The sequence below is a fragment of the Adiantum capillus-veneris genome, chromosome 4 (assembly GCF_014529385.1).
Source record: "Adiantum capillus-veneris isolate H3 chromosome 4, ASM1452938v2, whole genome shotgun sequence".
Taxonomy (NCBI): Eukaryota; Viridiplantae; Streptophyta; class Polypodiopsida; order Polypodiales; family Pteridaceae; genus Adiantum; species Adiantum capillus-veneris.
In genome coordinates, this window is record NC_140934.1 from 113269273 (window position 1) to 113281859 (window position 12587).

Below are 12587 nucleotides of genomic sequence, written 5' to 3' on the forward strand. Positions count from 1 at the left end.
GCTTGCCCTTCACTTGGCTGATCATTTGAGTGATGGCCTTGTGCATGTATCCAATGGAGGGCGCTTCCTTCGGCTCACCGAACACAGGGTAGTTTAGCCAATGCGGATGGTCTTTAATCACTTGTTCAAAATCTTCCCATCTTGTGCGTTTGAGTATGGGGCAAAAAGTAGGGTCGATCTGAATATGGAGCGGAGCAAAGGAGTTAATGGTGGCACTCTATTTGTTCTTTGCCAGATACTCCTCCTTCCATTGTGGTCTGAGATCTTTTAAGCTTTGTGCATCCCACCCACTCAAATCTACTGTGCCATTGTTTGGCAGCAGCATTGGCATTAACTCCTTCTTGGTTTCAATCGTTTCCCATCGTAGGATGGCGTAGGGTAGGGATGGCTCCTGCATTACTTCTCTGACTCTCTCTGGTGTGAAGAATTTGATGAGATCTGAGGAGAGTAGTGCCTGCTCGAAGAGGGAATTCTTGGCCACGACCTTCTGTGTGGTGAGCCAATGGTCGGCAGGCAAGGCTCGGACTTCTCTGGGCCTTTTTACACCTGGGGCAGTAGATGTCCCTGCCTCTATTGGCTCTATCTCCGCCTCTTTGACAGCTACTACTTCTCCTTTTTCTCTTGGCGGTAGGCTCTGAATGCGCTCTACTTTAGCCAGCTGTGACCGGAGGTCCAAGTCTTCTTTTGTTATGTTCTCCAGTGCACTGTTTAGGGTCTGTAAGTCCTCCACTCGGTCTTTTTTCGCTTTGTGTAGGGCTTCCTCCATTGTTGCCTTGGCTGTTTGTTCTGTGTCGTATTTCTCCCTTAGATTGTCATTCTGTGCACGGAGAGCTGTGACCAGGTCTTGTTCTGTAGACGGAATAAGCATTGGATTCTCTAGGAAGGAATCCAACTGCCTAGCTTGATCCGCTACTCTTCGTTTAAGTGCGTCGATGGCCACTTGCTGGCGCTGAGCAATCTCTGCTGATTCTGTTGCGCTTTTGTGGGCTTGCTCATAAAGTTTTTCTTTATTTTTGAGCGCTAGCTTCGTGCTCTGTGCCACACTAGCCTGCAGATCCTTATGAGCCTTCTCGTCTTCATATTGGTTCTGATATTTGTCTCTTTCCTTGCTCATGTGCTCGATCTGGGCTTCTCTTCTTTTTAAATCCTCGAGAAGCGCCATATTCGTCTTTTCTAGCTCTTCGTTAGCCTTGCGCAACTCCTCGGCTTCTTTGTTCCGTGCCTCCACCTCCTTCTCTTTGTTTTTCAATTCTGTATTAATACTGGCGATGGCCAGGCTAAGATCTGCATTGTTTTCTTGCTCCTTCTCGAGCGCCATGACCGTTGGCACGTCTTCTTTAGCTATTTCTTCTGCCAGCTTCTGAATGAGGGCTGACCTGGCCACGTTTGTAGTGGGGAGTTGAAACTGGGGTGGGATAGAGATTGTTTGGCTGGTGGAGGCCTCTTCTTCCTTCTTCTCTTCTACCTCTTGCCGTGGACCCAGAGTCATTGGACTTACGTCCGTCATTATTGCATCGGGTGCCACCGGCGCATCTTCTTGCTTGTCTCTGATTTTTTGGAAAATAGGCGTCATGAGGACCGCCTCCTGTTTGCTTTTCCACCACTCCTGCATAATTTTCTTTACATCCTTGAACACAGGTTCTTCTTCCAGGCCTGGTGTAGTTGATGTGGAGGGTGTGGCCTCCGTCCCGAGGTTTTCTTGCGTTGTTTGCAAGCCTTCGGGAGGCACACCTGCTCCCGTTACTTGTTCATTTTTGGTTCGTTTTGCCACAGAGTCAATCATCATGGGGTCTTCTTGCATTTTTAGCAAGCACTCCGATTGCTGTCCTTGTGTAGATGGTTCACCCGTTTCTGTTTCAGTGTGTTCATCACACGTACACATTTTGATCCGTTCGGCTTCTGCGGCTTCTTCTTCTGTCATTTCCATTTCTGTAATTGGAACTTCTGTCGTTAAAGCCTGTAGGTTGAATCCCACGGCCGCTTTTGCCTCATTAGAAGAATATCCGGCCGCCATAAGGTCTCCTAGCGTCAAGACTGCCTGCTGTTCTGTTGTTAACGGCCTTGGTAATATTGGCTCTTCTAGTTGGAAGGCCTCTGGTTTCTCCTTTGTTCTCTCTGTCCGTACAAACTCCGGTGTTTCTAACAATGTGATGGGCTGGAGGGTGGGTGTAGGGCTTACTGATCTTCGTTCTAGAGCAATGTCAATCATAAGTTGCGCTGCCCGCTCTCCTTCTATTCTGTTAAGTTCTTCTTGCAAAGGGTGGGGAGTTTCAGGTGGCACTTCTTCTTCGTCTTTTTCTTTGCCCTTCTCTTTTGCAATTGGCTTTTCAATTTCTAGTGTAGGCTCTACTTCTTTGTTTATGGTTTCTACTTTCTTAGTCAGCTTTGCCGTTTGCTCTTCTGTTGCCGCAGCTGGCTTCTCTGCCTCCTTGACGGGTGTTTCAATCGGTGTCTCAGTTGTTACTGGTGGCCTGACATCCATTTTTTTCTTTGTTTTGAGCTCTTTGGGCTTGTCCGTGGCTTCTTCAAGAGCCTTTCTTGCCTTCTTGGCTGCCTGCTCCAACTCTGTAGGGCTTACGGCCGGTCTTTTGGGTGCTAGCCCCCTTGCTTTGATCCTCTCGCGCATCATTTCCGTGAGGCTCTTTTTACGTTCTTCTTTTTGTTCTTTCTCCTCCGCTCTCTTCTCTTGTTGGGTCTCTTTCCTCTTTTGGAATTTCTCGAGCGTTGCCTCAGCAGACGCTTCTGTCTTTTCCATCTTTTGTTGTAACATAGTCTTTGGGAACAGAGGAGCCATCTTATGAGGGTCCTCTACGAACACTTCTATTTTGACAAGCCCTACGGGTCGTTAATTTCTTTGTTTGGACATCTTACACTCCCTACAGGTCGTTAATTTCTTTGTTTGGACATCCGAGGCCCAAGATATGGCAAAATGGTCGAAACTACCGCCGTTTCTTTAAGGCCAAAAATTGACGTTCTCTGAATGCTTCCAAACTTTTTCTGGGAGTAGATCCACCTTTGGCATTTTGGCGTTTGCTTCCAGAATCTTTGTTGCTATTTTTGATTTTTTCTGGCTAATTTCCGAAGAAAATACAAAAAGGTACTTAAAAAATCCAATTTTGGTCTTTAAAATTAGGAAAATTAGACCGAAAAATAACCAAAAATTAGGGAAGGTGCTTTATCCCTAGAAGATCACGTTCGCGGCTATGTACTGCCATTTTAGGGTCACTTTATACAAGAAAACATAAGTATTGATGATATTTACATAAGGATAGGGGTATATGGTCCTGTTGTGACTTGAATCCCTTCCTGAAGCTTAGTCGGGCATCACTCTTTTAGCAGTTAATCATAAGAAAATCTCAATAAAACAAAAATCAAGTTGTCAAACCATGTGAAACCGATGCCCGCTCATAAGTAATCCCTCAATGCCTCCCCCCTTCCTAGTCTGAGTCCTCCCGGATGACTGGAAGTTGATGGTGCAGTGCATGGGTGTTTAAACACGTGCCTTACTGCAAGGCCTTGCAATGGGGCCCTATGCATGCTTTTGCGGAATATGCATGGGAAAAATTATGCTGTGCAAGATGGGGGTCGCAAGCTTATATGCTTACGGGCATTTGCTGGCGAGGTTTGTTGCTTTCAAGTCATCGCGACGGTAGATTAAACAACCGCGGACCATGTAATTTCAACTGCAGCCGTTGTGCCTTTTCCGTGATTGGTAGTAGAAAGTATGTGTCTTCGGCACTTGATGGCGTGATTCTTCGCTTGGGGCGCCAAACTTGTGTGGTTGTTGTAGGTGGTGGCGTTATTTTTGGTGGCGAAGTTGGCGTTTCTTTGGATTTTGGAATCCAAACGTATCTGTGTTGGTGTAAGTCTCGTGACAACTTCTTCGGTATCCAGATGTCCTTAGTCGGGGTGGGCCGTTCTTGTGGTTGTGGATACTTCCATGTGATAGGTACCAAGCTACAAGGCTGTGGTGTCTTGTTTTGCTGCCGTTTTGGGATCCAAATGTACATGTAGCCTTGGTGTTGATGTATAGATTCCTTGGGGACCCATTTTTGCTGTTGTGGGGCTTGGTATGTCCCTAGTGGATGTTGTGTGGTTTTCTTTTTAGGTGATCAAGGGTATTTTGGTTGAATTACCCTTGGTTTCAAGGTAGAGGTTTGCTTCTGCTTGGGTAGCCAGATTTTTCCGTTGGTAAGTGGGCTTGTAGGGAGCCACACTTTTCTTGTGCTTTGCTTATAATTGGAACTCTGTGCCATGGTTGTTTCTTTTATGGTAGGCCTGGGTACTGTTTTGGTGGTTGTTAGAGGCTGTTTTCCTTTGTCCATGTTGCTTGGCTTTGGTGCTTGTGGCATTTCGTGTTGATTGGCGAACTCGACCGTCTGCATGATGTCTTGGTCTTGAATGTGAATTGTGTTTTGAAGCCAATCAATCTGTGCGTTGTATGTCCTTTGCGATGTCTATCCTAGCAACATGGGGTATGTGGTGTCCGTATCTTTGACCACGTAAAATTTGTGAGGGTAGACATGTTCCGCTATTTGAATTGTTAACAAGACATAGCCGATGGCTTGTGTCATGTGCCCTGTATAACCCTTGATTTGCTGGTTGGTCTTTTGAAGGTCGGTGTGGGCCAATTGTTTGTACAAGCTCTGGGAAATTAGGTTTCCTTGAACTCCTGAGTCCACTAGTGCCCTTGTGATGACCTGATTGTTCCCAACCTGTACTTGGATCACGGGATCCACTCTTTCTTCATCCAGTTCCTTGATTGTTACCTGGTTGATCCGTAGGAGTCCTCCTGGTAACCGTTGTTGGCGTAGAAGCTTTCTTCTGGCAATTCTTTCCTGTGCCTCATCTTTTGCTTCTTGTACCACTCTGGATTTCTCCTTGGCCCGTCTCTTCTCGTAATGAATTTTCTGGAGCATGTCTTGGGTTAGTGGCATATGATACTTCTTTAACCTGCAAAACCACTAATCCAATTAGGCATCTCCTCTCCCTCTAATGTTGCAAGTTTGATGGCGCCACTTGGTGATAGATGCTTAATCACAAAGGGTCCCATCCCTCGCCTTTTCAATTTCTTGGCGTGTTGTTTAAGGGTGTAAACCAACACGTAATCACCTGTTTTGAACCCTTTAGACCGCACATGCTTGTCAAGGAATCCCTTCTGTCTTCTTTTGCTAGCATAAATGGAGGCTACCGCCTTAAGGCGAAGCTCGTCCAACTTTTCCAAGTCATCTATTCTGGAAGACAACTCATGCCCTGTCCACTCAAGGTCTTTTGCTACTTGTAGGGTTGGGATTCAAAATTCTATGGGCAATATGGCATTAAGTCCAAACACCATGTTATAGGGTGTCGTGCCTAGTGATGTTTTGTAAGCCACTCTATATGCCCATACTGTGGAATGTAGTTTCTGCTCCCAATCCGTTCTTGACTTCTCAACAATCTTGGTGAGAACCGTGCACAGCGTTTTGTTTGTGGCCTCGGCTTGCCCGTTTGCTTGTGGGTGATAAGGGGCTGATTTCCTATGAATGATCATGAATTCTCCTAGGAGACATTCAATGATCTCATTGATGAAGTGCGTTCCCCTGTCACTAACGATTTCAATAGGTAGGCCATACCTAACAAAGACGTATTCATAAAGAAATTGTGCCCTGGTTCTAGCCTCGGCTTTTTGTGTAGCCTTAGCTTCTACCCATTTAGTGAGATAATCCGTGGCCACAATGATATATTGGGCATGCGTACGATAAGCTGGGGGTGCAATAGGTCCAACAAAATCAATTTCCCATTTGGCAAAAGCGCGTGCACCCATCATTGGCCGTAAAGGCATCTCATCTCTTTTAAGTGGTACTTTGGTACTTTGGTCCTTTGGCAGTCATTGCAGTGCTTAACATACTGCTTAGCATCCATGGATAATGTAGGCCAACAGATTCCTGCGGTTAAGACAATTTTAGTCGTCTTGTCGCCCGAAAAATGGCCTCCTGATACACCTCCGTGTGCTTGCTCTAGGATTGGCAAATATTCGTTTTCCGTCGCACACAACTTGAGTTGGTCATCTTTTCCTTGCTTATAGAGCTGTCCTTTAATCAAAGCGTAGTCTCTGGCCTCTAGCTCTATAGATCTTTGTCTAGCCTTGGAAATATTCTCTGGTAGCGTACGTGTGGTGAGGTAATCCACCATAAACTGGCTCCATTGGGGAGCTATGTTTACTTGGAATAATGTGGCGTGTTCCACTGGTGGTTTGGCTTGACAAGTTGTGCACTTGCTAACGTATTCGTGCACTTCGTTGCGCATGCAAGGCCTTTGCAACCGTTGGTAGGTCTTTTCGTTCGAGCAATGAAATTCGAAGTCCTGCTCATGGGCCTCTTGAAGGTAAGTGTCATACTCCTGAGGACTTATACACAAGCGTAGGATCTTATCTGAACCATATTGATACATGCGTCCGGCAATGATTTGGAAATTCTTGGCTTGCTCAATATTCTGTTGCTTGTAGACGAGGTTTTTTCTCTCAAAGATACCTCCATAACTCAAAAGAGTTACGATCGTTTGTGACCATTTAGGGATCATTTCAATGTTGAAAAGATATGCGTCAGGCATGTCGTCATCAACCCCTATTGGTGCTTCTCCGTTGGTTATCCTAGAAAGATGGTCGGCCCATAGATGGGTTTTTCCTTTCTTTACCATGACTGTGAAGTCAAATTCTAGCAGTACTATAAACCATCTTACTATGCGTCCCGTACTGCATGGCTTGTTTACTAGGTAGAGAAGGGCTTGATGGTCCGTGAAGAACACAAACTTATTGGCCAAAAGATAATGCCTGAATTTATTCACTGCATATATCATGCCTAATCCCTCTCTCTCTCTGTGGTGGTGTAGTTTTTCTCGGCACAATTTAACTGCCAGCTTGCATAGTAGATTGGAAAATGCATTGTTCCTTCACTAGGTTGTGCCAAAACACACCCAATGGCATTCGCCGAAGTATCTATGTGAACATGGAAAATTTTGTTTCAATCTGGTGCTTTTAAAACCGGTGCTGAGATCAACGCTTCCTTGAGTTTTGCGAAGGATGTTTCACATTCGTCTGTCCATACGAATACTACGATCAACCTATAAAGAGGCTGTGCAATAATTGCGTATAAGTAGATGAACCTCCGGTAATATCCACAGTGTCCCATAAAGGACTGAACCTCCTTCATGTTTCTTGGCCTTGGCAACTCAATAATGACCTTGATCTTGTCGAGATCAGTCGATATGCCCTTTTTCGATACTATGTGCCCTAGGATTCTACCTTGTCTAACCATGAAAACACATTTCTCCGGGTTTATGCAGATCCTGTAAGTCCTGCACTTCTCGAAAACCTTTCTTAGATGTTCCATGTGCTCCGTTCTCAAAAGAATATACACAAAGGTCATCCATATAGATCTCTAAGAATATGCGTAGATATTCCTTGAACGAGCGGGCCATAAGCCTTTGGAATGTTGCGGGGGCATTTGTAAGGCCAAACGGCATTACTTTGAAAGCGTATATGCCAAACTCTGTGGCAAATGCCGTCTTGTGCTGATCTTCTTGCGCGATCGCAAGTTGATAGTAGCTTGAGAACTCATCTAGAAAGGAATAAGCCTGTTTGCCTGCTACTCTTTCTAAGAGATGTTCTGTGATTGGTAAGGGATATTTATCTCTTATCGTAGCTGCGTTTACCTTTTTGAGATTGACGCATACTCGCAATTTATCGTTCTCTTTGGGCACGATCACGATAGGTGACACCCAGTCAGTATGCTCTATCTCGTAGATAAACTTAGCTTCTTTAAGTCTATCTATCTCTTCCTTGATGTGTTTGGCAAACGTATCGTTATACGTATAAGGACGTTGTCTGCTTGGCTTTGCGTCTGGCTTCAAGGGGATTGTATGTTGGCAGACACTAGGGTCTACTCCCTTGAGGTATTGGTATGACCACACAAAGACATCCTTATATTCTTTGAGAAGACTGATGAGAAGTTCTTCTTCCTCAGGGCTTAGGTCTGTGGCTATGTAGACCGGCTTAGGATCCTCTCCTGGCTCTGCTAGGTCTATCTTCTTGGCGTCCTCCGGCCCGTCGTAAGACTTCTCATGTGTCCTTTCTCTCATGGGTAGTGCTACTACGAGCTTCCTATCTTGTATGGTGTACTTTTTGAAGTGCGAAGGTACACTAATGTTATCCTTCTCATCCTCATCACTCTCCATTTCCGTTGTCCATACTTCACTCAAGGTTTTCTTAAGCTCTCTGTACTTGTTTCTCCTCTCAACCTTGGTCCATGGGGGGTCTCCTACTCTAATCACCTCTGGCTGGTTGGATTTCCTGCTCCCATTCTCTGACCTACTTACTTCTTTTGCTTTTTTCTGTTGTTTCGTGGCAGTTTCTCGCGCTGGCGCGTCCTTGTAGCCTAGGAATCTACCCGTTATTTTGTCCTTGGCACAATCCGTTGCGTTGACCAACAATAAGAACTGTGTCTTGCCCTGAATTTTAGGCATGGGGTTTGGTCTTGGTTGGTTGGATGTCCTTTTGCTTTTATAGTGACGTTGGCGTCAAGGTTTTTGATTTGGAAAGTCGTAAAACCTGACATCCGCTACCGTTTCTTCTTCGTCACTAGGGCCATCTGAGCACTCCTCATCTGCCTCTTCTTTTGGGTCTAGGTGCTCTAAGGAGTCGTAGAATTCGTCCTCTACCTCCCTCTCTGCCTCGTTCTCGTTTGTGTTGCCTTCAAGGCCGATTTTCGGAGTGGTTTCCTCGGAATCCAATACCGCATTTACCATATAGTATGGTACCCAATCGAAGCCTTTCTCGTCACAAAATTTTGTCGTTGGCTTGGCCTCGATGGCACACACATCCAAAGTGGCTAAATTCTGCTCCCATTCTAGAGGTTCCAACGCATCTTCTGGGAAAGGGTATGGGATCTCGTTACGTCTCTATAGCTGTGGTCTTTCAAGTTAATTCTAGTGGTCGTCTCCATGTGGCGCAAGTAAAGATAATTATAACCCCAATCCTGGACTATCTTCAATTTCCTCATGAAGGGTCGTCCTAGAATGATGTCGTAATTATTTTTCTTGCCGAAATCCACAATTGCAAAAGTATGCTCGTATTCGATCCCGCACGACGAAACTATCACTTTTTCTAGAAGTCCTAAGGGCCTTTCTACGTATCCGTCTGCAAGTTGCAGCTTCATCCTTGTCGCCCTTAGTGCAGGTTTTCCCCACTTCTTCCACACTTCCTTGGTGGCTATGGCAACTCCCGCTCCGCTGTCTAGGATCGCCATTGTCGTTACACCTTCGCATTCTACCGGAAGCGTGGTGTTTCCTTCTTCTCCTTCGCAATAATCGCCTACCTTGTTCAAAGGTACCGGCTCTGTGTTTGCGTATGGCTTCTCAATCTCCTGGATTCCTTCTCTGATCTTTGCGGCTGGATCCGTCACTCCGAACTTTTCTAAGCAGTCTCCTACGTTTGACCACATCCTTGGTCGGATTTTCAATAATTCTGCCAATGTGATGGTGCAAGTCACTGATGTTGATAGGATATCCACTAGCCCCTTTGAATCGATGATTTTTGGCGCTAGGTGCCTGTGAGAGGGCACGACCTTGACCTCGGAACTGACCTGATACTCACCCGTGTAGGATGGTAAAGTCCTCAACGAATGTGGTCGACTCTCTATGGATATCTCTGAACCTCTATCTCCGTAACATGATTGCATTTCTAGGTTTATTTGTGACCTTGCCTAGAATTTGTCTATGGGAGCAGAAGGTAATGTGTCGCTACCGTCCTTGACGTCTCTAACTGCTCTCCATAACTCCTCTGGCCATTAATCTTCCACTATGGGTTCATATGGAGAAAAATTCCTAAATGATTCGTCGGTGGTGTTAGGAACTATCCTAAGATCCTCTGGCTCTTCTCTCGTTTCGGTTTCTTTATTCTCATGCCTAGGTTTCTCCGATTCTTTTCTCTCTTCTTCCCTAGGCTCTTCTAGTCTTACCTCTTCTGGTATTGGTGGTGATGGGATGACTACCTCTCTTCTCGGGGGTACAACTAAAGGTTCTAGTAGGGCTTGGGCTGTCTCTACCATCTTTTGACACATTTCCAGCCTTTGCTTTTCCAATTCTGCATAAGGATATGTCATCCATCTCTGTGCCTGTGTTTGATCTTTCTTGAGCCTAGCTTCATAAGCCTGTAGGAGGGCATCCATTTGTTCGTGTACCTTTTCTACAAGAATAGATCCTCCCGTGCTTGCGCTTTTTGGCTCCTCTACCACCACTGGTTCTGCTGGGGTAGGAAGAATTTCTTCCACCCTTGGTGTCCTATCCGCTTCCTGTTTCTTGAGCTTCTCTTTTTTTTGCTCAAGTTCCTCGGCTAAGGATTTCTGTTCACGTTCTCTCCTAGCCTTCATCCTAATCTTCCTAGCCTTCCACGTGTTTCTTCGATTTTTCGACCCTTGGCTAGGTGTTTCCTCTCTCGGAGACTCGTCACTCTTTTCTTCTACCACCTTCTCAGCTTGTGCTCTTGTTATCACCTAGACCGGTATCACTTTCTTGTTCTCGGATCCACTTGTAGACGGAATAGCCTCTATGACGTTCAAGGTGGCCTTCCCTCTAGGTTCTGGGTTTTTTGGGCAATCTATGATCAGATGAGTGACCCCACATTCCGTGCAATAGGCGTTGATCCTTACAATTTCCTCGTGAGGACAATCCTTCATCAAATGATCGCCACTGAATTTAAAACAAGGTCCTCTTACGGGCGGTGATGCCCCTTGCATCGGTCTCTGCGGATAAGTAGGTTTTGGTCTCTTGATTCCGCCATTTGCTATGAATAGCAACGCGTTTGTCCATTTGGTACCTATCTTCTCCGGTTGCACTCAATTCAGATGGCACTACGGGACTAGGCGTACTCCAAGGTTCTGGCGTAAAAAACTATTCTGAGGCATGATAACCATGGTGTCCACCGCTAGGTTCCTCATAGTATGCCGGGCTAGGCATTAATGCCTACTCATTTGATTCCTCCATTGTAGGTGCGTATCGTACTGCGACAGGCCTTGTTCTTGGTAAGGGAGGTTGTTGCCCTAACACTGGCTGTGGCCTCTCTATTCCTACGGGTCCTGGCAAATTCCCTACTGCATATCTTGGCGGTGGTGGTGCGTGAGCTTGTGCTACTGGGGATGGAGGCGCATACTGCCGCTGTCGCACGTACCCTTTGTTATAATAGCACTTCTATGTCGTGTGATTCGTCCACTTTTGTTCCACTGCGCACCACTTAGGTGGTCTCAACGGTTGTTGAGGAAGCGTCAGGCAATGCTAAGTGAGATGATCACCTCCACATGTGTAGCATCGCTTCGGTTGTCTAGGAGGCGGTTGCATCCTTCTAACCACTTCCTCTATAAGCTTTTCTTGGCTCATCGGTGTCTCCGTTTTTGGTGTTGTTTTCATAGATTTTGTGGCATTATTTGGGATGATGCATCGTCGTCAGCGTCTCTGGATCCCCAATACCATATACTGCACAATTATCTACCAAGTAGAGGGCCTCTTTGACTAGCTCGTTCAAGCTAATACACCGTTTCATATGCAAATCCTTCTGGAGATCCGCATTTCGGAGGCCTTGTGTAAAGATAAGCATTAGCCTTGACTGCGTGGGTAGTTCGTTGTCTGGACAGAACTTCACGTATCGCTTTAGCCTCAAGGCTGTTTTCCTCACCGTTTCCCCTTCTTTTTGTTTGAATTTGTGAATTTGCGAGACAATATTGTGGGCAATTCCCCGTTGGGAGAATTCCTCTATGAATTCGTCGAACATTTCTTGAATCGTCGCAAACTCTCGTCTCTCGACCGAATCAAACCAAGTAGCAGCGTCGTCTTCTAACGTTAACCCGAATCTGGAAAACTGTGTGGGAAAATCAAGGACTTCCTCTGCACGGATTACTCTTATGAAGACTGCTACGTGATCCCTTGGATCCTTGTCTCTTGAATACTTCTTGTTGACCCACTTCTGGACCTGAGAAGGTCTAATTCTCCTATGATCCATGACCCTCATCATCTGGCCTTCCACAGCCCTATTCATTGGTGCTCCTGGTCTTATCCCTCGGATCAGATCTATCTCTTCGTCCAACCCTTGACCTCTTATTGGCCTAGCAATGGGTCTCTCTGGCCTTGGCACTCTTTCAGCCCTAGCTCTTTCTACCGCTGGCGTACCCATTGTTGCTCTATCCGTCATGAAAGCTCCACTCTCACCATGATAACTATATGATGGCGGTGGCGGTGGTTCCAATGGCCCTGTCATGACCGTATGTCCACCTCTGATATGGCTCCTTCCTGGTCCGTCATCTCGGTGCAACCAAGAACTTAATGACTGCGGGTCTGCTGTAGGCTCTATAGGTGCATGCACCGTATGCCATGGCGACTCTACTACTCTTGTCCTCTCTAGTTGACTCGTGACGATATCCATTTCATCACTAAAAGGATTGACACTATGAATGGGTGTTGGTCTTGGCCCGGGTCTAGCTCCTGGAGCAAATCCAAATGCTCCGTAGATCTACATTTTTTCCATTTCTTTGAGATCCATGGGCTTATACTCACGTCTATACTTA

At 45.9% G+C, this 12587-nt stretch overlaps 2 protein-coding genes and 1 pseudogene across 2 annotated transcripts; all 3 read right to left on the reverse strand.

Annotated features, from left to right (window-relative positions):
- Window positions 1-217: 217 nt before the first annotated feature.
- On the reverse strand, window positions 218-1507 carry LOC147459824 (uncharacterized). The gene has a single exon (XM_086511637.1). The coding sequence runs from the start codon at window positions 1505-1507 to the stop codon at window positions 218-220; it is 1290 nt and encodes a 429-aa protein (XP_086367763.1).
- A 572-nt stretch (window positions 1508-2079) lies between these two features.
- Window positions 2080-2629, reverse strand: LOC147459825 (uncharacterized; annotated as a pseudogene).
- Window positions 2630-8882: 6253 nt separating this feature from the next.
- Window positions 8883-10403, reverse strand: LOC147459826 (uncharacterized). The gene is made up of 3 exons (XM_086511638.1): window positions 10215-10403; window positions 9465-9617; window positions 8883-9416 (listed from the first exon to the last, which is right to left on the reverse strand). Exons 1-3 carry the CDS (start codon window positions 10401-10403, stop codon window positions 8883-8885), a joined length of 876 nt encoding a protein of 291 aa, XP_086367764.1.
- Between the last annotated feature and the right edge of the window lie 2184 nt (window positions 10404-12587).

Excerpts from the sequence above, each read along its gene's own strand:
- LOC147459824 (XM_086511637.1), bottom strand. The coding sequence starts at position 1,507 with ATGACGGACGTAAGTCCAATGACTCTGGGTCCACGGCAAGAGGTAGAA.
- LOC147459826 (XM_086511638.1), bottom strand. The coding sequence starts at position 10,403 with ATGAAGGCTAGGAGAGAACGTGAACAGAAATCCTTAGCCGAGGAACTT. Across the intron at positions 9,618-10,214 it reads GATCTATTCTTGTAGAAAAG|GTCAGTTCCGAGGTCAAGGT; the intron begins GTACACGAACAA and ends GGTGAGTATCAG. Across the intron at positions 9,417-9,464 it reads GACCAAGGATGTGGTCAAAC|ATCAGAGAAGGAATCCAGGA; the intron begins GTAGGAGACTGC and ends CCAGCCGCAAAG.